The sequence below is a fragment of the Hypomesus transpacificus genome, chromosome 7 (genome assembly GCF_021917145.1).
Source record: "Hypomesus transpacificus isolate Combined female chromosome 7, fHypTra1, whole genome shotgun sequence".
In the NCBI taxonomy this organism is placed as follows: domain Eukaryota; kingdom Metazoa; phylum Chordata; class Actinopteri; order Osmeriformes; family Osmeridae; genus Hypomesus; species Hypomesus transpacificus.
The window spans coordinates 7,441,032-7,469,025 of record NC_061066.1 but is presented as its reverse complement, the minus strand read 5'-3'; the positions used below and the strand labels follow the sequence as shown (position 1 = coordinate 7,469,025).

The 27,994-nt window shown below is 50.8% G+C and overlaps 1 protein-coding gene across 4 annotated transcripts; it reads left to right on the top strand.

Moving 5' to 3' along the window:
* The first annotated feature begins 3 nt into the window (after window positions 1-3).
* LOC124469513 (kinesin-like protein KIF21A) lies at window positions 4-27,994 on the top strand. 4 transcript variants are annotated; one of them, XM_047022858.1, is made up of 34 exons: window positions 4-355; window positions 11,624-11,846; window positions 13,443-13,625; window positions 13,859-14,008; window positions 14,268-14,399; window positions 14,763-14,930; window positions 15,333-15,448; window positions 15,693-15,888; window positions 16,542-16,731; window positions 16,891-16,954; window positions 17,069-17,257; window positions 18,038-18,085; window positions 18,612-18,669; window positions 18,770-18,878; window positions 19,002-19,190; window positions 19,289-19,488; window positions 19,593-19,769; window positions 19,976-20,127; window positions 20,247-20,391; window positions 20,593-20,787; window positions 21,140-21,241; window positions 21,327-21,492; window positions 23,218-23,275; window positions 23,411-23,465; window positions 23,593-23,813; window positions 24,003-24,209; window positions 24,370-24,402; window positions 24,531-24,667; window positions 24,790-24,964; window positions 25,087-25,245; window positions 25,537-25,654; window positions 25,803-25,973; window positions 26,284-26,483; window positions 26,579-27,994. In XM_047022858.1, the coding sequence occupies exons 1-34, from the start codon at window positions 312-314 to the stop codon at window positions 26,607-26,609; spliced, it is 4,761 nt and encodes a 1,586-aa protein (XP_046878814.1). In that variant the 5' UTR covers window positions 4-311; the 3' UTR covers window positions 26,610-27,994. The 4 variants fall into 4 exon arrangements, with proteins under 4 accessions (XP_046878814.1, XP_046878813.1, XP_046878816.1 ...); XM_047022857.1 differs by having other exon boundaries at window positions 20,244-20,391; XM_047022860.1 differs by lacking the exon at window positions 18,038-18,085.

Here is a 27,994-nt window from a genome sequence, read left to right as displayed (position 1 = left end):
CGAGCAAGTGTATCGGCTCTGTTCCAATCCGCAAGGCTCCAAGCAAGCACATACTGGGAATAAAGCCATGTCTTTAAAGACGTGATCTCTGAGCTGGTTGTACCTGAACCGAATATGTGGTGTGACAGGATAATACTAGAGGATATAAGCACAGTAACCTTCACGTTTTAAAATGATACGTTCTTTTCAAGGAGAATAGCTGGACCGTGGCTCATGCGCCTTGGGGACGACGTTGTCCGTAAGCCGATAAAGGAAAAGAAAATCAAGCTATTTATATTCCGCCTGTCCAGGCACAACGACCCTGTGCCACAATGACAAGCGGACAGGATGAAAGTACTGTGCGAGTTGCCCTGAGGTAAGACAGAGGAATCGCTCTTCCAATGGAGAGATGCTCATATTGGTCACGCCTCTCCATTAAAATCTACCTGTTCTTATTGTGAGCATGCCGGGTGTTGGTAAACGCTGCGTTGGAGGCCTAGTCGAAGTAGTTGCACAAAACCACTACGGTGGGTGTACAAGCATAGGCGAGTTCATTCATTCTGATACATTAAACACAACAAATAGAATCGCAACATCCTGCAGCCAAAATGTGGTCGCTTCCATGCCGTGGAATCCCTTTGTCGATGCTGACAGTAGGCTACTTAGTGTCTCTGTTTTGAAGACATGCTGAGGATAAGGATTCATGAATGAACAGGGATAAGCTGCAGCAGAAGCCTAGTCTACAGAACGATTTTACTTTTACCTTGCTATTCTTTTCACTGTGAATTATATAGGCTACTTCCTGCAAAATATTGATTGATTTTAGCTCGAGGTCTGTTGTTCTCAAAGACTGTGGATGATGTGTTTTGAGTGTACTGGGGGGGAAGACAGACCAAACCAGACCGCAGAGATGTATAACAAATCAATACACTAATCAATGTAATGCTATGATACAATAGACAAGCATGGCAGGAGGGGCCGACAGCAGGGAGCTGTGACAGCCCAACTGTGTGTGTGTGTGTGTGTTCGCATGTGTGTGTGTGTTTGAAAGATGTAAATATGCAATGTCATGTGAGAAGGACCTGTAGAGCAGAGAGACAAAGCCTTGTGCATCTTCGGTTCCATCTCCCTGGACGCCCTTTCTCCAGTTACAACATCCAGACTTTGACCAAGGACTGTTTACCTACCCACTGTCTGGGCTCAGCAACAGGCTTGGCTGCTTGGCCTGCTGTCTCTCTCTCTCTCTCTCTCTCTCTCTCTCTCTCTCTCTCTCTCTCTCTCTCTCTCTCTCTCTCGCTCTCTTTCAACTCAGTTTTTCAGTCTATCGCTCTTAACCTCTGTTTCTCTCTCTGTTTCACACTCTCTCTATGTTCCGACAGTATCTCACTCTCTCAGTAGTCTCAGTAGATTGCTCTCTCTCTTCTCTCACTCTTTCTCTCTCTCTATTTCACTTTCACTCTGTATTACCCTCCCTCCCTCCCTCGCTCAGAGACATTCAGAGGTCAGCTAATCATAAGGCAAAGGGACAGAGGCACGTCCCCGTGACAACATGCACTAGCGTTTCTTTATTTAATCTTCTTTATCTAAACATATTATTTCATGTTAATCAAATTCACCATTACAGGTCGTAGTGAAAATAACTGATGTGTTTAACACATTTTGTTAACGTTGCACAAATTGCAAACTGGCTTTTGTAAAATAATATCTGGATAGGGGTTCCAGAAACACTATCTACACACTGGACATTAACAGCCTCACTGCTCCGTCAGAAACACTATCTACACATTAGACAGTGACAGACCCCCTGTATATGCAGATACAAGTGTGTGTTCATGTGTGAAACTCTGTATCCTATGCCTTTGTATCCTCGTAGAAAGCATTCCTCATAAATTATGTGCTACACTGTATACTCATTTGCTTGTTCTCTCTCTCTCTCTCTCTCTCTCTCTCTCTCTCTCTATCTCTCTTTCTCTATAAACCCGTTATTTAGTCAGTTGCTCCTAATCAACAGTCAGGCCTCACATCCCTCCCTCCTGTGGGTGGGGTTCAGACAGTCTGCACCCTACAAGCTGACTGGTGATTGTGAAGATGTAGATGTAGCTATCTCCACTGCTCACATCAGATCAGTGATTACGTCAACCAAGTCCCAAAACTGATAGTATTGGTACACGTCCCGAAGTCTGAAGGAGAAGATACTCTCTCAGGTCACCTGGTCATGTCAAGGCAGAGCCAATCAGTGAACGAGGGAACTGTGTGGTTGTTTGTTCACAATATGTGCTTCATGTTTTGGCTACCCGCAATGTTTTTGGGGCTATCTTGTTGTTATTATCAGTGACCTATGCACTTTGTAAAGCTCTCTGTTGGAAGTCGCTTGGGATAAAATGAATAAATAAATGTAAACTGTGTGGTAAGAGGAGGGGTTGAGGGATATTGGTGGTGTTGATGGATGTTCCATAACCCTCCCATGACACCTGGGCAGCTGGGGGCCCCTGCTGTTCGAAGCTGGAGACGGGGAAAGTGCCTCGTCACTAATCCTGGAGGTCTGTAAGCTGATCAGTCCATACTGCCCCCCCCTGGCAGACCTAACCCCCCCCCTGGCCTGGCCTGTTCTAGCACAGCTATCAGGAGAACACTCACCAATTAGAAGAGATCTACTAAGAACAAATGTACACTCAATGACTCAAACATTACACACACACACATGAGTACACACACACACACACTCACACCAGATGACATCGTCAGGGGTCTAGTACGTCTGTGCTGGGTCTCTGTGATTGTGTAAGCTTGTTCTACGGCCGCAGCTCTGCTGAGAGAATGTCGTCCTAATCTCTGTGTCTGAGGACCTGGTGATGTCATGTTTGCTGTCGGCCTGCCAGCATGTCTAGCAGTATTGTATTGAATCCATTTTAATGTTTAAACATCGTCCGGTTGTATTTTACAACTTCAAATTTGCCGTAGCAACGCCACGCCACATTAGTCTTGAGGATTTATCGTAGTTGTCAGAGTGTATGCATAGCTACACACACGCACACACACACACACACACACACACACACACACACACACACACACACACCACACACACAATTCCTTTCATTGCAGTGTGTTGATGTTTTATTAAGATTTACCTCCATGGCAACACAAATGATTTCTGAGATGCAACATACCAGCATTATCAGCGTGAGCACTCCTAAGATACTTCAACTGACAGCTTCTCACTGATTTCTAATAGTTTGAAATGGTGCTTTTGTTTCTGCCCGAGTGTTCAGTAATCACTATAGCTGTTGTGAGACACAGAGCCTGTCTGTGCCTGTTGGGCTAATGCTGTCTGTTAGCACAGAGTCGTTCCTTATCCTTGCTTCAAAGCAAGAGGCTCGAATGGGCTGTTCTCACAGTAATGCTGTTATGTAGGACTTAATGAACAGGACACGGAAAGTGTCGGGGTGTGAGCACAGAAGCACCACATCTTTTGTTAAGTCCAAGTCTCAAAGTCTTAACCGAACGTGGTTCTCGGGTGCGGTACTGAAGAGGAACGTCGGATTACCTCAGTAGTGGAAAGGAGGGGAACACGTGGAACGGCAGATAAACACAGCACTGACTGGGACCTGACCCCTAGGCAGCCACACAGGTCACATGCGCTTCATACGCTCCCGTGCTTAGACGAGGCACCTGGCGTCATCCACACGGCCTGTTCCTGCTGCTCGCCCGGTGTTCTCTCAGTACTACCTTCAGTCCCTGCGAACATGTCACAGCTTAAGGTGCTGCTTGCTTATGTAACAGTCCATCTGTCTGAGTCTTTGACAGCGGAGTGTGTGCGTGTGTGTGTGCGTGCGTGTGTGTTTACAGGAACTGCTAAGAGGCGTGGACCTGGGTGTCTTTGTGGCTACTCATAATAAAGTCTTATTGTGACCTTCGGTGGGGTGAATAGATGTATGTTTATATAGACGGTTTCCTTTCAATCTGCACCTGTTTCTGCTGTGTCATAATGGCAGCATGAAGGAGCACCTGAAGAAGCGTTCACGTTTCCTGTCAGTTTAAACTGGGTTGAGCAATGTAGTTAGTAAGTGTGTGTCGTAAAGTTATGCCCAAGCAGGCACACCGGTGAGTTTGTACATCGATCTCCTTCAAGTGTAGCTTTAATTATTCACAGCGTGGAGCCACGGTCGTCTGTGCTGGTAGAAGAGTCTACAGTTTCAGGTGGTTCATCTTAGAAGCAGATTTTAAGTGGATGACAGTTGAGTTAGCCTTTGTGAGATGATGGTTTTAATCCATTATAGCAGAGAAATAAGTCTATTAGTCACTATACAAACCTAGCCAAAACTTAGACACTAAGAACAGCTAACACATCTTAATGGTTAGTATAACTGTCTTACTGTCAAGTGAACCCTGCAACTGCAGCTCTGGACTCAGTCTCCCACAATGCTTCTCTTCTGGAGCTCTCCTATTGGTGGGTCTGAACAGAGCTTGACCCCTCCCCTTGTTCCTGGCCTAGGGTGGATTATGTTAAAGAGCAGAGTCCAACTGCTGCTTCTGAACAGGAAAAACGCTATTGTGTTCCATTTCTCATCAATATTAATGAGGAAGGTGCTGTGATCCGAAACACAAAGACATGCAAACCATCTGCCAACCACTCTGTCATGTGATATAGCCAACTCTAGTTAGCTATTCAATAACCAGCATGCCACCTAGATAGAGGGCTGTGGTAGACTGCTAGCCTACTGTGGCAGGGTCCTACACCTGCTGCACACCCTGTGGCTACCTCTGTGTAGGTCACAACCCATGCCTGTGACGTTGTACTGCAGTGTTCGTGTGTGTGTGTGTGTGCTTTACCCACTGTTCCTCAGTTTACATAGCTAATGTGCTGTATTCATATTACTGCTGAGCTACACTCAACCCCCTACATAGACTAGTCCCTGGAGAGAGGGAGAGAAGTGAGAGAGAGACAGAGAGAAAGACACAGAGAGAAAGACAGAGAGAGAGACAGACGGAGAGAGATAGAGAGAGACAGAGAGTGAGATGGAGATAGAGAGAGAGAGAGAGAGAGAGAGAGAGAGAGAGAGAGAGAGAGAGAGAGAGAGAGAGAGAGAGAGAGAGAGAGAAAGAATCAAACTACGTCATTAGACCACATTACAAGGACAGTACACCACCAGCTCCAAAACCACCCAACCATGACCTTACCACCGTGGTTCTGTGGAGATTCTCTAAACGACACGGCCAGCCCAGGGACCTGGCCAAGGCCGGTTATGTTCTCCCAACACCAGAGGAATGGGGCCCACACATCGTTTTCCAGCAATGATCATTCATTACCTTGACTGTGCCATGTCAAACATTCATATTATTAACGGCTGGAATTTCCATCTGAAATATCCCACTGACATGGTTCCTGTGCCCATTTGAACTTCTCTTATCTGCTATTTCAACAGCAGATGTGCCCTGCGTGCCAGTGTGGGATGCTGTATTGGACCGCTCTCTTGTCACAACAGAATGTTTCCAGCTGTTGGTCAGCGGTGACAGGCGTTAGGGAAGGAGTCAGCCCTCTGTCCGTCTGTCCCCAGCCCCCCCCCCCCCCCCCCCAGCTGACACACTGAGTGGGACAGCCCCCGCCTGCTCTTCCTGTCCTCCTCCAGAGCTGCAAGGTGACCTCTGACCTAGGAAGCAGTCCGTGTGGTGGGCAGTGACCCCGACACAGGGGGATGGCCCTCTGTGTGGACGGCAGCACTTATTCAGCATGCAGCTCAGTCCAGCCACTCTCACACTCTCAGACCAGGCCAGAACAAGCTAGACTAGACCAGGCCAAACCACACCAAGCTAGACTGGACTAGATCAGGCCAGGCCAAACCACACCAAGCTAGACTCGACTAGATCAGGCCAGGCCAAACCACACCAAGCTAGACTGGACTAGATCAGGCCAGGCCAAACCACACCAAGCTAGACTGGTCTAGATCAGGCCAGGCCAAACCACACCAAACTAGACTGGACTAGATCAGGCCAGGCCAAACCACACCAAGGCTAGGCCAGTCCAGGGCCAGTGAGTGAGAAGCAAGGGGGTATTCTAGAATGCTGAGTCGGCACCCGTTGTCTTTTGCTTCTCCCACACCCCCCCCCCTCGTCCTCCTCAGACAGCCTTGGCAACAGAAGTGACATCACCCGTCTGGCTGAGTGAGTCTGTGGGGGGCGGGGAGGGGGGGCGGGGAGGGGAGGGGGGCAGTGTGTTTTAGTCAAAGATCCTTTTAGGATGAACACTTAAGGAAAAAAACATTTTCCTGTTTGATTTTATTTAGGCGAGAAAAAGCTTCCCTCAGGATTAATAAAACTGTGGTGTTGATAATCTGCTTTATTCTGCTGTCTCAGTGGAACTACTTGTTGGAACCTGTTTCTTGGAGAGAACTGACGAGAATCACACAGCAAAAGGCCTTTGATCCTGATTCCCAACAGGGGAACAATGGAGAGGCTGTTCACAGAGAGCCCCTCTTCCAGCCCTGCTGGCCCGGCTGAGGACAGGGTCCCTCTGCCCCGGCTGAGGACAGGGTCCCTCTGCCCCGGCTGAGGAGAGGGTCCTTCTGCCCCCGCTGAGGACAGGGTCCTTCTACCCCGGCTGAGGACAGGGACCCTCAGCCGGGGTAGAAGGACCCTGTCCTCAGCCGGGGTAGAGGGACCCTCTCCTCAGCCGGGGCAGAAGGACCCTATCCTTAGCGGGGGCAGATGGACCCTCTCCTCAGCCGGGGTAGAGGGACCCTCTCCTCAGCCGGGGTAGAGGGACCCTGTCCTCAGCCGGGGCAGAAGGACCCTGTCCTCAGCGGGGGCAGAAGGACCCTCTCCTCAGCCGGGGCAGAGGGACCCTGTCCTCAGCGGGGGCAGAAGGACCCTGTCCTCAGCGGGGGCAGGAGGACCCTGTCCTCAGCGGGGGCAGAAGGACCCTGTCCTCAGCGGGGGCAGAAGGACCCTCTCCTCAGCCGGGGCAGAAGGACCCTCTCCTCAGCCGGGGTAGAGGGACCCTGTCCTCAGCCGGGGCAGAGGGACCCTGTCCTCAGCTGCTGGCTCAGTGACCCTCCACACAGAAAGCACCGCACGCATCAATGACTCCTTAAGACCATACGCGTTATATAAGTGCATTTTGCCAAACGTTAATATAGAAGTTTTTGTTGTCTAGTTACCTAACCCACTATAGACACACATACTGTACAGGACATACAGTGTACACACACGCGCTCAGTGACCATGTGACAACGGACGACACTTGCATAAAGAAAGGGAAATGGAAAATGGGAGGATGACACACACACACACACACAATCATCCTGTCGTGTCCTGATGATAACAGTGGAATAGTGAAATCCTCCCATCCGATTGACTTCCTTCTCGCTCTCTCCTTCCTCTTCCTCCTGCCCCTGGGGTGGGTGCTAACCCGGGCCAGGCCTGCTGCACTCCCAACCAGGCCAGAACAGGTTACACAACCTGGCTAGGTCAACCTGTCTTTCCCAGCTGCCTCTCTTCCAGCCTGTCGGCTGTTACATAAAGACGTCATTCTAGAGAGGTTCTGGAGGGCATAGAGAGGAGGGAGAGAGAGAGAGAGAGGGAGGGAAAGAGAGAGAGAGAGAGAGAGGGGAAAGAGAGGGAGGGAGAGAGGTGAAAGAGAGGGAGGGAAAGGTGTTTGTATGAAAGCTTTGGAGAGATCATGTTTCCTCCAGGTACCTATTCCTGAAGAATGGAGAAACTGTCCAGCATTCACCCTTTTAAACAGACCTTTCAACATGTTCTACTCAAGATAAAGCATGGAACGGTGTGTTTGTGTGTGTGACTGAGTTTGCGTGGGATACACATAAAAACAGTTGCTGTGAGACAGAGCTAGTTTAGTAACTGTCTACATTGTGTGTGTGTGGGTGTGTATGTTCAGAATGTGGGCGTGTGTGAATTGGTCTGCTCTGCTGTGTGTGTGTGTGTGTGTGTGTGTGTGTGTGTGTGTGTGCGCGCAGTGCAAGGTGTGGGGTGAGCTCTCATTAACCCTGGCAGGCCTCATCAGCGTCAGTAGCTGAGTGTTTCCAACCTTGAGGAGCCGGCCAGACCTCCATCACCACGCCCACAGGACAGGAGTTCACCTCCTGTTGGACCCCTGTGGAACTTTCTGGATCTCCTTCCTCCTCTCAGCTCTGAACACACACAGGAGACGAGAGCATAAGGTCTAATGTTTCCTACAGCATGGTCGTGGCTTGTTACCTTGCTGTTGCCTGTCTGAGATCATGCTTTCTACTGAATTTGATATACAGCTCTGGACCCCTGACCTTTGCCTAAATGTTTCTTTCTCCATGTTTGTGGAGGAGACAGTACTGTAAATAAGTGCTGCTCTTCCTGTGGTCCAGACGAGTCCAGCTTCTATTTCTCTCATGATTCTGATGGATGGCCTTGTGTGTCTGTCTGTGGGTCTGGGATTGGATTAGCCCAGAGATGAGGGACAACATCCGACAGGTGATTAGATGATGCCTGAGGCCACTGCTGCTTCTGCGCTCTGTCAGGACGCAGAGTGACTCAGCGCTCTCTGTGGTTGGTGTAGAGGGACAACGTCAGCATCCCCCTTTACTATGATTGGCTCAGAGTGAGGAAGAGAGTGTGAAGTCAGCCACTCCTCCCAGCTCAGTGAGTCAGCAAGATGAGGACAATTACGCCGACTCACTCATATCCAATATACGTGTCTCAAATACCACAATATCAGCTTTTCAGTGGAGGCCTTGAACCACAGTTCCTGCATAATACATAGACTACCACAAATCTTCCTCTGATATCAACGTGAAAAACCTTCTATGCCATTCTGTGGTCAGCCAATGGACAGTAGTCAGCAGGACGTCAAGTGTTGGTCACCTGGGGTCAGTAGCTGCGGTCAGTACCGCCCCCCCCCCCTCCCCCCCAGCTTCTGTTGCCAGACCAGAGGCTGGAGAGCAGCTCTCTGAAGTATGTTGGTTTAAGAGCAGATTAGACTGGGCCTGAAAATGTGACCATGCTGCTGCCGCCCTTTGAACCAGGTCACTGTGTGTGTGTCTGTGTCTACAACGGCCACAGAGAGAGTGCCCCAGATAACTCTGTCACCCAGAACGTATTTGTAAAGGAGGTGCTGCTTTGGAGTTTAGGAGAGAGCGAGAGAGCTGTCCTTCTACAGGGGTATTACCATCCTAATGGCATGCATATTTCTAGCATTCGCTGGATTTGGAGCGTTCCATTCCTATTATATAACCTGACGTGGCCCTGTAGATCTCTGCGAATCAGTCTCGGTCCCCCTCATTCTTTAGGCTGTGATTGGTCAGTGATTGAGGGAGAGTTGGGGAGGGCTCTGCTCCTGGCTGTCATTGGAATCGCTATAATGAAGCCGACAACATGAGTTTAACCGAATCTGTCACACAGGAAGAGTGTGTGTGTGAGCTCCTATGGCTGAACATGTGTGTGTGTGTGTGGACGTCTGTGTGTGTGTCAACCTTTCATCTCATAGGAGTGCTCAGTGATCTGCACCCTACCTCTCTGAACCACAACCTCTGCCCAGCCTGCCTCCAGCCCGCCCAGGCCCCCCCCCCCCCCCCCCCCCCCCCCCCCCCCCCCCCCCGAGCCCTGCTCTGCCCCAGGGAGCAGGTTAAGCCCTGGGCCGGGTCACTGGGTTGTCAGGGAGGATACGTCCACGTGGTTGTTATCAGAGCAAGGTCCCTCTGCTCCCTGGGTTCAGGCCCTGTGTGCTAGATAGCAGAAGGTCTAAGGGTCTGTGTTCAGGTTAGCTGGAGGGGTAACTGTGTGTGTGTGTGTGTCAGCGTTATGTCCCCCAGTGCAGCTTTCCTCAGCAGCAGCAGCAGCTCCTGTGTGACTGGAGAGAGGGTTTGGTGCTCGTAGTTGGATGTGGACACAGAGTGTGTCTGTATGAGAGCAGCCCCCATGCAGCCAGTGGGAGCTTACACGAGCCCCAGGCTCTAGGCCTTCTGAACGCCTCTACGTGAAGCTGCTCTCTGTGAAATGAATCACTCACTAACACGTACACACACCACGTACACACACCATGTACACACTGTCTCATAATCAGGCACTTTTTGAACTGTTATAGAATAGAATGTATAGTTGTACCAGCAGTCAAAGGGAGCATTGGGAGTTCTAACCGGTTCTAAACAAATTACACAAGAATTACAACTGTATGTAGTTCTAATGTTATTTACAACTCTCTGTCACAATGTTCTTTTCTCACACAACAAATCTCTCTCTGTCTCTGTCTCTCTCTCTCTCTCTCTCTCTCTCTCTCTCTCTCTGTCTCTGTCTGTCTCTCTCTCTCTCTCTCTCTCTCTCTCTCTCTCTCTCTCTCTCTCTCTCTCTCTGTCTCTCTCTCTCTGGGAGACACAGGGGATGTCACAGGGCTTGACTGGACTCACACACTGGTGAAGTGTTATTCTGTTAGTCTTACGTCATCAGTAGGAGAATCTGCAAACAACAAACCCAACCATGTATCCCAGTCCTTTACTTTCATTAGAAGCAAGGAATGCCCCACATCATGTCCTGGAGGTGTAATGTTACTGATAATAGATCCTCTGTCTTTCCTCCACCTCTCTTCTCATCCCTCTCTCGCTCTTTCCCCTTGTCTCATTCACAGTGTAATCCCAGAGAGGGGACGCTAAATAGCTGGGATCTGATGTCACACACACACACACACACACAATTACATTACTGTGGCCACACACACACACACACACACCCTCGAGCATGCACACATCATTGCACACACATCTTGAAACATACACAAACACATTGCCAACACAAAACATACACAGCAGACAGTAGACGGTGTAAGAATGATCTGTTAGCTCCCCCCCCCCTCCCCCCCACAGGGACAGTTAGTCCACTAATGGGCTGCAACAGGAACAGGAACCGCACAGGAGGAAGTGATGTCATGTGAATGTATTTATTTTGAAGAAAACTTACAGAGGGTAATACCAGTCAGGGTGGGACTGTTTACCTAGCATGTTAGTAGAGCTCACCTTCTCCATCTCTCTCTCCTCCTCACTTTCCACTTCTCTCTCTCCCCCTCTCTCTCCATCTCCCTCTCTCAGGGGCAGTGAACACTGACTGCTCTGTGTATGTGGCTGCTGGGGAGTGTACTGGCAATGTCCTCTCTCTGAGAGACAAACACACACACGTTACCTCCTGCACACACACACACACACATCGCCTCCCGCACACAGAGGCTGTAGTCCACCCAAACGGCATATTCTGAGTTCATTACCATCTAAACTGGGAAGAAAAACATCAGAAATGCTACAGTGGTTCTACTGTGTGATCCCATCATACAGTAAGAGCACAGCCAGCTCTGCTTGAGAGGGGTGCTATACGTGCTCCTGGAGGTGGAGAGCAGTTTACTACCTGTACAGCCGAGGGCTGCGCACCACCACCACTTAACATGTCAACACATCAGGCCAATGAGGCTGGTGCGGGGACAGATCAATAGCTCGTTAGATGTGTCTCTGCATCTGAATGTAGCGAATTAAGTGGTCTGTTTTTCATCAACCGAAGCAGCTGATGGTACTAAATGTATCTGTGAAGAAGGCCCAGTAAGAGATGTGTATTCAATCTCTGTCCCTCTCCCTCCCTCTCCCTACCTCTCTCTATTTCTCTCTCTCTCCCCCAGGATTCGTCCCCAGCTGGCGAAAGAGAAGATCGAGGGATGTCACATCTGCACGTACGTCATGCCTGGCGAGCCCCAGGTGATTCTGGGTAAAGACAAGTCCTTCACGTACGACTATGTGTTTGACATGGACTCCCAGCAGAACAGCATCTACGCCGACTGCACCGAGAAGCTCATCGAGGGCTGCTTCGAAGGGTACAACGCCACCATCTTTGCCTACGGCCAGGTTAGACACCAAACCACGTTGTACGCTGATGAAGAAAGTGTCATGACCGTTTCTTCATAAACAAAGTGACTAAGTTCAGTTGAGTTCTGGATTTTTATAAGTATTATCAATCTGCTTATTTGGAGAGAACCAGAACTCTGACAATAAATGACAACACCAGACCAGGCTTAGGTCTCAATCATGTCTCTCTCGGCTCTGAAGGCCGGAGGACCATCTTTTATAGGGCACAGGAATGTAAACATAGACAGTGACAGTCAGGCAATAATGTCTGTACAACAGTCGCAGAGAAAGAGATTCACAGCTCCCAACCCATGACCCCATTCAGACTAGAGAGATCATAGTTGGCGCTATCCTTGTGGTCATGACAAGGGACGTTTAGCCAGTACTTTCTCCTGACCCCGAACATCTATTAACCCTGACACTATCATCTCGTATTAATAGCAAGCTCACATGAGAACATACTAACTAGTATCCAGTGACTAGTTCTATTGATGAGTGAATAATGTAAGTACACAGGAAATCCCAATGCACCTGTGAGAAAAACATACACCTGTTTCGACAGACACTCAGTCAACAGAACACGCAACACTGATCCTAAATGATAATCGCCGGAAAAGATTGTGTGCAATTCTTTTGGCCACTTGACTGTGCCTTACTGGGAGGAATTGAAAAGTGGTTGTGGGTTCTTCCCTTCGTTTAGCTGGAGCTACTTTCCCATGTGACGTGAGGGCGAGCAAACAGGCAGTGAAGCCTCAGTCAACACCATCAGCAGGCGTGTTGCAACACTACCCATCCCCAGGCCTTAATGGGCTCGCAAGATTTACTCCTCTGCTTTTGGTTTACACCTTCACCTTCATTAGTCTGGCATGGGCTGTGTTTGGAGTCTTTTTTCTTCTTCTTCTCTTCCAGCGCTCCCTCCGGGGCACTGAGTTGGAGCCTTGCCAAAAAGCCTTTCACTCCTTTCCTTTCTCTAATCTCTCTTTTTTTTCTCTCTGTCTGTCTATCCTCCTCTGTGCCCAGTTCATTCTCCCTCCCTCGCTACATTGTTCTCAGCCCCCCCTGTCTTCCTGTCAGGGACTCTTTTAGGGGGTTCAGTGGGTCAAACGCACACACACACGCATACACACACACGCATACACACACACACTCTCTGTCTCTCTTCTGTCAGGGTCTCTTTCAGGGTTTTCGGCAGGGAGCAGAGGACCAATGTGTGATTCTGGCCTCAGCATCGCATTCCTCTTGTGGTCGCCATGACAATAGAGCCCCCAACCCCAGAGTGGTGCTCGCATACATCAGGGGCTCCACCTATCAGGGGCCGGGGCTCTGGCAGGCCTTAAGTTGTGTCTCTCTGCCCAGACCAAGACCTTCCCCCATTCAGCCTGGCAGGCCCTGTTCCCCACCCTCACACCACCACACCTCTTTACGCTGGAAAAATAAAAGATAATTTTTTTTTGCTGATGTCTTCTCATTCTCTTTACCCCCCCCCCCCCCCCCCCGCTTTCTCCTTTTTTCTCTCTCTCTCTCTCTCTCTCTCTCTCTCTCTCTCTCTCTCTCTCTCTCTCTCTCTCTGTCTCTGTCTCTGTCTCTCTCCTGCAGACTGGTTCAGGGAAGACGTACACCATGGGCACAGGGTTTGACGTGAGCGTTGGGGAGGATGAGCTGGGCATCATCCCGCGGGCCGTCAGCCACCTGTTCCGGGGCATTGAGGAGCGCAAGCAGGCGGCCTCGGAGCAGGGCAGGCCCGTGCCCGAGTTCAAAATCAACGCCCAGTTCCTGGAGGTACTGTACGAAGCTTAGCACAGTGCTGGTACAATAGAGACTAGGGCTAAGGACCTTCTCAGGTTAGGCAGTAGATGATTATCTTGAAAGGGCATCATGATCTTTAACTTGTGGCAAAACTGAATTTAGTAAACTATGCATTCTACGTTTTAGTCGTTTTTTTGTCGTTGTTAGTACCTTGATGCTACTGCAAGTCCTGACCTCCTGTGTTCCTGGCCCTGCTCTCCCTCCAGCTCTACAACGAGGAGGTGTTGGACCTGTTCGACTCCACCAGAGACATGGAGGCCAGGAAACAGAAGTCCCACGTGAAGATCCACGAGGACGCCGCTGGAGGCATCTACACTGTGGGGGTCACCACCCGCACCATCGCCTCAGAGGCCGAGGTCAGAGCCAGTTAGGCCCAGGAGCAGTAAGGCCGAGGGTGGAGAGATGAAAGCAGATCATTAGCCTGTAGTCTGTACTAGTGGGACAAGGAGAAATGTCTCTTGTGAAAGTAATGGGCATAAATATTTATCATCAAGCAAACGAAAGTTTCTCATGGAGCTAAGAAGCCATTTTTCTTTCTCCATTCCTCTCTCTCTGCCTTTCCTTCCCCCTCTCCCCCCCCTCCCTCCCTCCCTCTCTCCCTCCCTCCTCTAACAGATGATGCAGTGTCTGAAGCTGGGCGCTCTGTGTCGTTCAACGGCCAGCACTCAGATGAACGCCCAGAGCTCTCGCTCCCACGCCATCTTCACCATCCACCTGTGCCAAGTCCGCGTCTGCGCGCCCGACAACGTACGGGCAACACTCCCGCGTCACACACACACATCACACACATCCCTCAACGCTGGAGCCTGCTGGAGGTCTTCAGACTGGAGCCAACCAGAACCAGGGCTGCCCAACCTCCCACGCACAGCTCCCCAGGGAGCAGCTCACCAGCTGGGCATGATATCACTCTCCACTCCCCCCTCATCCCCCAACGACACAGCCTTTATCCACAGCTACAATGTGCCTCTGTACTTGTGGTCAATATGCACTATTAAAAGTCGTTGACGTCTTGCTGAACATGAGTCGGAGGCTAGCTTGTTTGCAGTCTCTCCCTGCTGTCTGGTCTGTACATTTCTTTTGTAATCCCTTCTCCTGTGATCTGCTCTCCAGGACAACGAGACAGACAACCGCCTGGCCAACGGCTCGTCAGAGATGAATGAGTTTGAGACGCTGACGGCCAAATTCCACTTTGTGGACCTGGCAGGTTCTGAGAGGCTGAAGAGGACTGGGGCCACAGGGGACAGAGCCAAGGAGGGCATCTCCATCAACTGTGGACTGGTACGACTGGACTGAACTGGACTAGTCTGGTTTGGTCTGGACTAGTTTGGTCTTAACTGGACTGGACCAGACCAGACTGGTCTGAACACTTTGTGTGAGACGGTACAGTTAGGGTTAAATAGCAGTTTTAAGTGGTAGCCAGAGTTACATAGTGGGCGGGTATACAGTCGCTGGTCATATTTGGGATCCACCTGTTGTCTTAATAAAGCTTTATATAGGAGTGACACTGCCCTCTGCTGGTTGTAAAATTAAATTGCCATATTTGTGTTGAAATGAATGAATGACTGCAGCAACCCATAGCATGGTCACTTTCCATTCACAACTTTCTCATCAACTCCAGCCAGAATCTCCCTTTTCCAAACAGCCATTATCTCTCTCTCCTATCTGTCCTGTGTGATGTAGCTCGCCCTGGGGAACGTGATCAGTGCTCTGGGAGATAGGAGCAAGAGGTCGAGCCATGTGCCCTACAGAGACTCCAAACTCACCCGGCTGTTACAGGACTCCCTGGGAGGAAACAGGTGTGTCTCACTTCCTGTATGCTGTTCTGAACTTCCTGTCCGCTGCTCCTATGGTCTACCCCACTGGTGGAAAGAAATGAATGGTGGAAACCTCTGTATATGCTATTTAAATTAAAGATGCGATTGTGCCTTTATCATTATCCCTGATAATCTAGCCTACTTAGTCTCACAATTGTCAATTGTAATTATTCCTATAGTCAAATGATTGTTTTCTGACATGCATGTTGTGTGTGTGTTTTCCCAGCCAAACAGTGATGATAGCATGTATCAGCCCGTCTGATCGGGACTTCATGGAGACCTTGAACTCCCTGAAGTACGCTAACCGGGCCAGGAACATCAAGAACAAGGTGATGGTGAACCAGGACAAGGCCAGCCAGCAGATCAGCGCCCTGCGCACGGAGATAGCCCGGCTGCAAATGGAGCTGATGGAGTACAGGACGGTGAGAGGGAGGGAGGGGGAGAGAGAGAGAGGGAGGGAGGGGGAGAGGGAGGGAGGGAGGAAGGGGGAGAGGGAGAGGGAGGGAGGGGGAGATGGAGGTGGGATGGAAGGGGGTATGGAGAGGAAGAGAGAGGAAGGTATTGAGGTTGTGGTCGAGGAATAGAGGGAGAACGGATTAAATCATAGTACATGTACCTGTTGAGTCAGCTCCAGATCCTGGGTGTTCTATGGAGTATTGTACTTCCTGGGTGTTCTATGGAGTATTCTACTTCCTGGGTGTTCTATGGAGTATTCTACTTCCTGGGTGTTCTATGGAGGATTCTACTTCCTGAGTGTTCTATGGAGTGTTTTACTTCCTGGGTGTTCTCTGGAGTATTCTACTTCCTGGGTGTTCTATGGAGGATTCTACTTCCTGAGTGTTCTATGGAGTGTTTTACTTCCTGGGTGTTCTCTGGAGTATTCTACTTCCTGGGTGTTCTATGGAGGATTCTACTTCCTGAGTGTTCTATGGAGTGTTTTACTTCCTGGGTGTTCTATGGAGTGTTTTACTTCCTGGGTGTTCTATGGAGTGTTTTACTTCCTGGGTGTTCTATGGAGTGTTTTACTTCTTGGGTGAATGTGACGCCTGCTCTCCCCCGTGTCTCTTCTGTGCAGGGCAAGCGCACGATGGGTGAGGACGGCATGGAGGGCATGAACGATCTGGTCCAGGAGAACTCCATGCTGCAGACGGAGAACAGTAACCTGAGGGTGAGGGTGAAGGCCATGCAGGAGACCATCGACGCCCAGAGAGCCCGGCTCACACAGCTGGTGTCTGACCAGGTCAACCAGACCCTGGCCAGGGCAGGTATGCCTCCCGTGGGGCCGCAGCACTGGGGAGGTGGGGAGGACCAGGGGAGATTGGGGGACGAGTGATGTGGAAACATTTGGTGGGAAAGGGGCGGGGCAAAATGCTCAGTAAAGAGTTTATTTTTAAATCTAAGCTCATTTTGTGTCCTGTTTCCAGGTGAGGGCAATGAGGAGATTGGGAACATGATTCAGAACTACATCAAGGAGATTGAGGAGCTCAGGTAAAATGCACCCGCAGCAGCGCTACTATAAACACAAACTCTCCTGCGACCACGGGACGCTGGCTGTGTGACAGCCCTGTATGCTGACGTGCTCGTCCTCTTCGACCGCCCTAGAGCCAAGCTGTTGGAGAGCGAGGCGGTCAACGAGGGCCTTCGCAAGAACCTGTCCCGCGCCTCCACGCGCTCCTCGCTGTACGGCGGCCCTGCCCTCCTCGCCCCCGAGAGGGAGGCCAACGACGTCATCGAACTGGCCAAGAAAGACCTGGAGAAACTCAAGAAGAAAGAGAGGAAGAAGAAAAAGAGGTGAAGTCTACACTGGAGCTGGCTGTTGTTGAGGCGCGCCTCTCTCTGTGTGTGTGTGTGTTGTTATTCCATCGCCATGGTGCACTTTGTGAACTGTTGCGTTGTGCTTTTAAATTGTTATTTATGGTTTCAAGCTATGTATATATTATATATATGTATGTTCCCATACAACCATGCAAACACACCCTGTAAACTAGACATGAGTTTATCTTTGAACAAAGCCTTTAATCCGTCTGAGACTGTTAGCTGGACGGAGGTGACGTGGGGTGGGAGGGTTAGAGGAGACTGATAAGGGGCCAGGGGGATTTCCACTGTTGCCAGGGTGAGGAAGCGTGTCCTGGTGTGTTGTGGGTAATTAGACTCATCTCTCCCAGTGTCTCCTCTAATCACCCCAATATGACAACATTTATGATGATGAGTTTTTAACAAGCTCTGTCATGTTCCAGATCCACACGGGTCCCTTTCTCTCTCCTCGCTCACTCTCCATATCCTTGTCAAGGTCTCCCATTCTCTCTGTTTCCTTCTTTGGTCTGGTGGCATGGGCTCCCTGTGTTGGCAGCAGTCCTGTAGCCTTAGATCAGTGGTAGAGAGACACCGTATGATCCAGCAGACGGTAACAGTGTCACACTCTGAAGCTCATCTGGTCTGTCTTCTGTCGCTCTCTCTCTTTCTCTCTCTCCTCTTGATAACCTGCCTCGATCCTCACCCTCACATCCACCCCCACCTTCATCTTCAACTTCACTTCTGCCCCCCCATCATTTCCGACCTTTGACCCACAAGACTGCTGCTTTTGGATAGAAGCCACCAGGAGGAGGTTAAACCTGCCAGGTTTGAACCACACCCCCCCACTCTCTCTCCCCCCCTCATCTCTTATAGTATTGTGTGTCTATTTTTGCCCCTCCCTCTCAAGCCTAACTAATCCCTCTCCTAACTAACATAGCCTTTGCTCCTTCAGGTAATTGTCAGTCCTGAGGTGGGGGAGCCAACTCACAATCTCTCACTTCACCCCTTCTCACCCCAACGCTGTGTGATTTGTCAATCCCTGTAACCAGAACATCTAAACCAATCCAATCACCTGCCTAGCTGTGCAGAAGTTACTTAGCTACTGTGCCGCACCTTTGACCGACCTTCCCTAGCATCTCCCCAACCCTCCTTAGTTCTGCTGGTGGCCCAGAGCCACAATCGGTGACTGGACTCAATCATTTACTAACACTATCCCCAAGGGTGATTCTCCTAACCAACGCCACAGATTTGAGTTCTGATCAAGGTTCTAACCGGATGTACAGTTTACAGTTAATTGATCCTGCTCCTGTGGGGTGTATTGATGTGTAACGTCAGCATGTCTGTATTGCAGTGTGATCAAGGAGGTCCCAGACAACGAGCAGGAGAGAGGCAGTGAGGAGGCTGAGGGGGTACGTCCAACATCCTTTATTAATTATTGTTCATAATCAGGAATCAGACAACCCTCTTCTTACGCTAAGAGTGTGTGTGTGTTTGTGTGTGTGTGAACAGGAGACTAGTGACCATGAGGAAGCAGACGAGGCAGAGGCTGAGGAGGAGGACTACGAGATGGAGGCAGAAGACAGTTCAGACGAGTCAGACTCTGAACTGGATGAGAAAGGTACATGTGTGTTCTCTATCTGTGGGAGGGGGGGGGGGGGGGCTGTCAGTGTGGAGGTGTGTCTGTGCCATTAGGACTGGGTGTCAATGTGTCTTACATCTGTGTGTGTGTGTGTGTGGACAGAGAACTTCCAGGCGGACCTTGCCAACATCACGTGTGAGATTGCCATCAAGCAGAAGCTGATTGACGAGCTGGAGAACAGTCAGCGGCGTCTGCACACGCTCAAACAGCAGTACGAGCAGAAGCTGATGATGCTGCACAGCAAGATCAGAGACACCCAGCTGGAGAGGGACAGGGTGCTGCACAACATGGGTACGCAACACACACACACACACTGTGGAACTATACACACACACACACGTTTACAACCACACTCACACAGTGTGGAACGACACGCTGCCTCCCCCCAGGCTCTGTGGAGACGTGCACGGAGGAGAAGGCTAAGAAGATCAAGGCGGAGTACGAGAAGAAGCTGAGCTCCATGAACAAGGAGATGCAGAAGCTGCAGTCGGCCCAGAAGGAGCACGGGCGCCTGCTGAAGAACCAGTCGCAGTACGAGAAGCAGCTGAAGAAGCTGCAGCAGGACGTGACGGAGATGAAGAAGACCAAGGTAGGGGAGATCCGTGGTCACATGGTCACATGGTCTGGTGTAATGTAAACATGTGGCGTGTGATGGTCACGTCCGGTGGTCACATGGTCCGGTGTGTTCCTCAGGTGGGTCTGATGCGGCAGATGAAGGAGCAGCAGGAGAAGAGCAGGGTGTCGGAGTGCCGGAGGAACCGGGAGATCGCCTCTCTGAAGAAGGACCAGAGGAGGCAGGAGCACCAGCTCAGACAGATGGAGGCTCAGAGGAGGCAGCAGGAGCTCATCCTGAGGAGGAAAACTGAGGAGGTGAGGGACCGAGGCTGGGGCTGAGGCTAGGGGCTGGGGCTGAGGCTAGGGGCTGGGGCTGGGGCTGAGGCTAGGGGCTGGGGCTGAGGCTAGGGGCTGGGGCCTGGGCTGGAGGTAGTGCTGCGGTTGGGAGGTAACGACAGGCCTGAGCCTCTTTCTGCCTATGTGGTTGGGATGGTGGGGCTCACCAGCTGTGTGTCCTCCAGGTGACCGCTCTGAGACGCCAGGCCAGGCCGGCCTCAGGGAAGGTGAGCAGGAAGGTGAGCCTGCCAGAGCCTCTCCAGGAGCTCTCCCACCGCCCCTCCCCCACCCTGGGGAGGCTCCACCCTGCTGGGATCACAGCCCCCAACGGCCCCAGGTACGGACACCAGCTCACCTGTGTGTGGACCTGTCAATGTCCTGTGTGTTTGTATTTGTGTTTGTGTGTGTACATATTTCCCTGTGTGTGTGTGTGACCTCTGTTGCCCTGTGCAGCAGGAAGTCTCCAGTGAGGATGGGCAGTGCCTACTCCACCAGGACAGCCCGGGCCAAGTGGCAGTCTCTGGAGCGCCGCGTCATCGACATCATCATGCAGAGGATGACCATCTCCAACATGGAGGCCGACATGAACCGCCTGCTCAAGGTAGCCAATCACAGTACAGTCACGTTGACTGACACCAGGATTTTCACCACCTACAGCAAATTCTCAATGTGGAGACCTTGATGAGGGCTACAGTTTGTGTTTACCTAAACTAAAGTTTGCATTAGGCTGTAATGTAGGCTCAGTGACTTCATGGCATCTGCCCCCCCCCCCCCCCCCCACCCTCCCCCTTCCTTCTCCCAGCAACGTGAGGACCTGACCAGGCGCAGGGAGAAGGTCTCCAGGAGGAGGGAGAAGCTGGCCACAGAGGGGGCCGACGCTGACCGCACCCTGGGCTCCCTGAACGAGGAGCTGGAGTCTCTGAGCGCCAACATCGACTACATCAACGACAACATCGCAGAGTGCCAGGCCAACATCATGCAGATGGAGGAGGCCAAGGTGGGAGGATGAGGAGGAGGAGGATGAGGATGCTGATCATAAGGAGGAGGAGGAGGATGAGGATGAGGATTATAAGGAGGAGGAGGAGGATGAGGATGAGAATGCTGATCATAAGGAGGAGGAGGAGGATGAGGATGAGGATTATAAGGAGGAGGAGGAGGATGAGGATGAGAATGCTGATCATAAGGAGGAGGAGGAGGATGAGGATGAGGATTATAAGGAGGAGGATGAGGATGAGGATGCTGATCATAAGGAGGAGGATGAGGATGAGGATTATAAGGAGGAGGAGGAGGATGAGGATGCTGATCATAAGGAGGAGGAGGAGGAGGATGATGAATGTGCTTCTCTGTAGGAGGAAGGTGACACGGTGGACATCATTGCAGTGATCAGCTCATGTAACCTGTCCGAGGCTCGCTTCCTGCTGGACCATTTCATCTCCATGGCAATCAACAAGGTACCTTCTTCCCCTGTGTCTGTGCGTGCAGTTAAGCGTAGATTTGGCGTGTGTGAGCGTGTGTCTAACCCGCCTCCACCCCCAGGGTCTGCAGGCAGCTCAGAAGGAGTCTCAGGTGAAGGTGATGGAGGGCAGGCTGAAACAGACAGAGATCAACAGTGCCACCCAGAACCAGCTGCTGTTCCACATGCTGAAGGAGAAAGCTGAGCTCAACCCTGAGCTGGACGCTCTGCTGGGGAACGCTCTGCAAGGTACACACACACACACACACACACACATACACACACACACACACACACTCACACTCACACACTCACACAGACACACACACACTCACACACACATTCACACATACACACACACACACATACACACTCACACACACACTCACACTCACACACTCACTCACACAGACACACACACACTCACACACACACTCACACACACACACACACACATTCACACACACACACACACACACACACACACACTCACACATTCACTCACACACACACACACACACACACACACACACACACACACACACACACACTCACTCACTCACACACACATTCACTCACACACACACAGACACACACTCACTTACTCACTCACTCAACCACCTCTTCATCTTCACTTTATTTTGCGTTCAGCCTCGGTATAGATTTATTGCTTTCTGGAAAAGTTCAACAGAACACCATTTACTTGTTTGTGTCTTTGGGATTGGTTAAAAACAAGGAAGTAGTAATTGACAAAGGAAACATATCATTAACCAGAGAGCCCTGAGGCTGAGTTGGAACATAAAGTGAGCGGTCTTCCATCTTTGGTTTGACGTCTGATTTTGGTTTCTTTGTTGTTTTGTTTTTCTGTTTGGCTGTATTAAAACAGAGCTAGGTAACCTAGCAGTGGGTAAGTCATTGAGAATGGCACAGTGCTGCCCCAGAGAGCATGGCACCTCCCCAGCCTCCCCAGTCTCCCCCAGCCTCCCCAGTCTCCCCAGCCTCCCCAGCCTCCCCCAGCCTCCCCCAGCCTCCCCAGCCTCCCCCAGCCTCCCACAGCCTTCCCCAGCCTCCCTCCTTCATCAGAGACTAACCTGGTCATGGATATAATTCCATGAGCTGCATGAGAGTGTGTGCCCCTTACACTCTCTCTCTCTCTCTCTCTCTCTGTCTCTCTCTCTCTCTCTCTCTCTCTGTCTCTCTCTCTCTCTCTCTCTCTCTCTGTGTCTCTCTCTCTGTCTCTCTATCTATCTATCTATCTATCTATCTATCTATCTATCTATCTCTCTCTCTCTCTCTCTCTCTCTCTGTCTCTGTCTGTCTCTCTCTGTCTCTCTCTCTCTGTCTCTCTCTCTGTCTCTGTGGATAACTACCTGTCAGCAACTATGAGGATCTGACTACTACAGATTAGTACTAGTCTAAAGCTGAGCACATGTCCAACAGCCAGGACATATTTTGTACATATTATATATTGTAGGCTATTTGCAAACATTCTAAAATAGCTTAAAATGTTCTTGGCTGGTTTAGTATGTAAGTCCATCCTCCTAAATCTGTAATCCTGCCCTCCCTTCCCACTCACTACTACTGTACCCTGGCCCTATCAAGATGGATGCCACAAGACTATGCACATGAAGGGACTGCATCAGACTAATAAAACCATTTTTTACCATGGCCTTAATCTCACCTAGCTTATATCTCGTTGCACTATACTAGACCGTTGACCTCTGACCTGTGTGTGTGAAATTCTGAACTGAAACCCAAACTGTATGAGTCTGGAAAACACTGCCTACTCTCAGAACATGCAAAGGGTCTATGTTAAAAGTTATGGTTGTAGATTATTGATTCCAGTAGTACGATATGATTTTCTACATGCAGGATGCAGTTTTATCATTTAGACGAGATGTTGTGTTGTGAAGCTCTGGGAGCAGTCTGTAACCTGGCACTGTGTGTGTTCCTCCTGGTGTTACCCTGGACCAGAGAACGGAGATGAAAGCAGTGGTGATGAGTCCACGCCCAGTCCTGCTACAGAGGGAAGGTAAATGTCCTTGTCATGTGTGGATACTAACAGTCTGAAGCTGGTTAAAGTATCTCCAGCATGACTCAAAGCTTTGAGCAGGCAGTAGGACAGTGGTGGAGGCTGAATGTTCAAACTGCTCGCCCCTGTTCCCAGTTCCCTGGCGTCTGACCTGATGAAGCTGTGTGGAGAGTCCAGGCCCAGGAGCAAGGTACTGGGTCATGGGCTACTGCACTGACAGGCCGAGGTCATAATCGATTTGAATAAGTAGTTGATTGATTGGTTGACTGACTCATTGTGATTGGTTGACTGACTCATTTGACCAATCGCCTCCACAGGCCCGCAGGCGGACCACCACTCAGATGGAGCTGCTGTACGCCAGCTCAGGGGAGCCCTCCTGTGACTCCCCCACAGGGGACTTCTCCTCCTCCCCCCTGCTGGCCCTGGGGCTGGGGGGGAGTCAGGATGGAGGAGGGGAGATGGGGGCCGGGGCCGGACTCACCCTTGACAGGGACATCACTGTCTCACCCTCGGCCCAGTCTGCCAGGATAGCTGGCATGTAAGTCTGTCCAGTTACACCCTCATCTGCCTCTAATGTTCTGATGCTGCCCCTTCCCCCACCCCCCTTATTTCCCCCCTGCAGGCCCCCTCTTGCCATGCCCCTTAATGCCAATTCCTGTCTATTTTGTCGCTGACTCTATATCCTTCTGCCACCTCCTCCCCCCCGCCCCCCCCACCTCCTGTGCAGGTCTGGAGCCAGGTCTCCCACATGTTCTGAGAAGAGGTCTCTGGAACGTTCCCCTCTGACCCGCAGAAGGATGCTGGAGAGGGGACACACGCCCACACACACCCCCACGCCCCCCCCACACACGCCCGCCATCTCGCCCACACTTCTCCCTTCACACACAGCCCCTGTCATGGAGGCCAAGGCCAAAGGCTCGGACACCAAACCACTGTAAGATCGGTGTGACTGTCCTCACTGTCACTGCATGCCCACCTGAGCTAGTAGTAGAACACTGATAAACTAACTCATCTGAATCAAAAGAATTAAACTGAACCTTCTTTGACGTTTTTCCCCCCTGTAAGTAAACTGACTTTCTCTCTTTGTATTGAAGATTGGACGAGTCTCCGGTATTCGAAGGTCACAGGTAAGTCTTCCATCTCAGTCTTGTCACACCTATCTGCTCATCGGTCCAAGACTTGAAGGGTAACAGCACAGCTGTATGGATAGATAGTGGTAACCTAACCAGCTGAGTGGGTCCTGTTCCCTCCCCAGAGGGGTGATCAACCCAGTGTCGACCCCCAGAGGCAGCCGGGCTGCCAGGCTGCAGTGTGTCCACGTGGCTGAGGGCCACACCAAACCTGTCCTCTGTGTGGACGCCACAGACGACCTGCTCTTCACCGGCTCCAAAGGTACACCCCCGCACACACTACAGCTACACTGGACAAACCAGCAAGCACAAGGTCTGGGGATCACAGGCTATTTACTATGACGCTGTTATTAAACTGTGTGTGTGTGTGTGTGTGTGTGTCAGACCGTACGTGTAAGGTGTGGAACCTGGTGACCGGGCAGGAGATCATGTCTCTGGGTGAACACCCCAGCAGTGTGTTGTCAGTCCGCTACTGTTCCAGCCTCGTGTTCACCGTCTCCACCGCCTACATCAAGGTGTGGGACATCAGAGACTCAGCCAAGTGTATACGCACACTCACGTGAGTTCTCCTGCTCATATGCCTTCACACACACACACACCCACCCACACACACACACACACACACTGATCTTTGTGTGTCCTAATACTGATGCTATCCTAATGTGTGTGTGTGTTCTCCAGGTCTTCAGGCCAGGTGTCCACAGGGGGCAGCTGTGCGTCTCTGAAGTCCCTGACGATCCCCCCAGGAGAGAACCAGATCAACCAGATCTCTCTGAACCCCCCAGGGTCCTTCCTATACGCAGCCTCGGGGAACTCTGTCCGCATGTGGGACCTGAGGAAGTAAGGAGGCTGGAGCCACACGCCTGGCCCTGTCACTGATACAGCAGAGTAGCTCAAACAGGGATCCTAACTGACCGTGTTTAACCATCAGTTCTGACACTATGTCTAGTTCGGACTAGTTTTACTTCTGACTTCGAGGATGATAAGCTCATGTTAGTAAGCTGTCGGTGTGGTGTTATAAATCCTCATCACTTGTAGGTGTGTGGTGAAAGGCTACTCTTCTGAGCTGTGGTTGGTTCAAACTGTAAAGTGTACTGGTGGTGTTCTGACCTGCTACTGTGGCCCCGGCAGGTTTGTGTCGACGGGGAAGCTGACCGGCCACCTGGGCGCCGTCATGTGCCTCACGGTGGACCAGACGGGGAACGGTCAGGATGTGGTCTTCACAGGCTCCAAGGACCACCACATCAAGGTACACATACCAAGACCCGACCATACCTGGCACGTGGATGAGTGTGTGTGTGTGTGTGCGTGCCTGCCCTTACACGTGTGCCTGTGTGTGTACGTGTGTGTGTGTGTGTGTACGTGCATGCGTGTGTGTGTCCCTGCGTGTGTTCCAGATGTTCGAGGTGGCTGAGGGGGCCCAGGGCAGCGTCACGTCCTGCCACAGCTTCGAGCCTGCCCACCAGGAGGGCCTGGAGAGCCTGCTGGTGCAGGGAGACAGCCTGTACACCGGCTCCAGAGACGCCTGCATCAAGAGATGGGACCTGACCAGCAAACGCCTGCTGCAGGTAGCCTGCTCTCTCACACACATGAAGAGCCCACAGGGAGTCCTGAGGGAACGCTGTCCCGTTTACTGTAGCGGTACATGCACATGCACATGTGTGATATTTGAAGTGTGAACCCTTCTGATATAGGTGTGCTGTGGAGAAGTTATCATCTGTCATCATTTGCCCGTTGAATATATGTAAAAATACAACACACCACACGTTGAACTCAGTTTTTTTCCTTTGTACGCGTGGCGCCTCGGTGTTTGTGCGCTGGCGATGTCGAGGGCTCTTGTGTCCTCCTCCGCTGACATGGTGTCCCCCCTCCAAACAGCAGGTGTCGGGCGCCCATGCAGACTGGTTGAGTGCTCTGGGGGTGGTGCCCGGAAGCCCAGTGCTGCTCAGTGCCTGCAGAGGGGGGCTGCTGCGTCTTTGGAACGCTGACTCTCTGGCACCCCTAGGGGAGGTGAGGGGACACGACAGCCCCATCAACGGTTTGGCCACCAACAGCAGCCATGTCTTCACAGCGTCAGAGTGAGTGGACCACATCAACTGTGGTGTTACTATACGGCTTTGCTTCTTTACGTTTCTGCTTCCTAAAATGTACTGTGTGTGTGTGTGTGTAACAGTGACCGGACAGTGAAGATTTGGCAGGCCTAAAGTGCACAGAAGGAAGGAAGTCCACTGATAGAACTGGACTCCGGGAGAAGACCAGAACTAGGAACTAGCACTTTCCACTACAGACGACCAGACCTGCAATCTCCAGCACTGTGATCGCTCAGCAACTGATTCCTTATTCCCTCTCAGCTTCACCAAACCCTGGCTGTGATTGGACATGACTCGATAACAAACTCACTCTGCACATGCTCAGTAGAGCAAGTCCCCGACTCCCAAATGAGATGCAAGGTGATAGGTGGAGGCATATTGTGTCCATGACGTCATTTGGACTGGAAATGTCAATCAGATAACAGGCGGGTTGGTACACATCTCAAGCAGGGGGATCTCAGGGTCCACGAATGAAATGCATCCCTCTCCCTAACCACCAGCAAGACATTCAAACTGAGGGTCTTGACAGCCCACCAACCCTAGAATCCATATTCTGCATGCTGTGTGTTCAGATGGCTCTGTTGTGGTGAAGGATAAAGACTGAAGGACTGTGACTCACAACACAGTTACTACCAAACATACGGAGAAGAGGCCAGCTTTGCAACAGACAACATTTCCCTTCGTCAAGAGCCCACAATATGACAGGAACGCATACACACACATTCACACGTCCCTCTGTGGTTCTTGGTGTGGCGTGAGGGGGTCTCACTACATTCAGACCCTCTGCTGTAGACACATAGATGTCGTCTTGTCTCACCATGAAGGAACACCACTCCTGTCAGGCCGTATCAATGAGAATGTGGGTCGTGTCACGTGGTTTCCGACATCTGTTATCTTCTCCAGTTTGATTTGAATACTGTGATACCTGTACCTTCCATAGAACATTCTGTGTGGCCAAAGTGCTATGTTTTCCTGTCCAATACGCAAACAAATATTACGAGTTGTTTACTCTGTTCCTGTTGTACTTCTTAAGTTTACTTCCTCTGTGGTCTTACTCAAATCATGAAAAACGGAAACTGTTTTTTATCGTTTTTGTTCTGTGTAAAATGTTTATTTATTTAGGTTACATATCGACAACTTCTTCCGTTCCAACGCTTCCAAAGTTCCAATCTTCCGTTTCCTACTGTCCTTACGTCTGAACCCTTTTTCAGAACATCAGAAGTCTGGATTTAGTGCACTTTGGCCTGCACAATATGGATTGTTTTCCATGAAGCTGCGTGTGTGTGTGCTTGTGTGTGAGTGTGTATTACCAGTGCCTGTAATTCATCTCATACTGTAGATAGAGAGCAGAAGCACTTCCTGAGGAGTGTGGACTAGACCCAAGTATTCCAATAATGGGATTTGTAATTGGGGTTCTTGACCACAGCTTTATGTAAATATCTTGTGAGCAGATTCCAATGTCAGTGTGAGAATAAATTTAATTTGTCAAAATGTAAAGT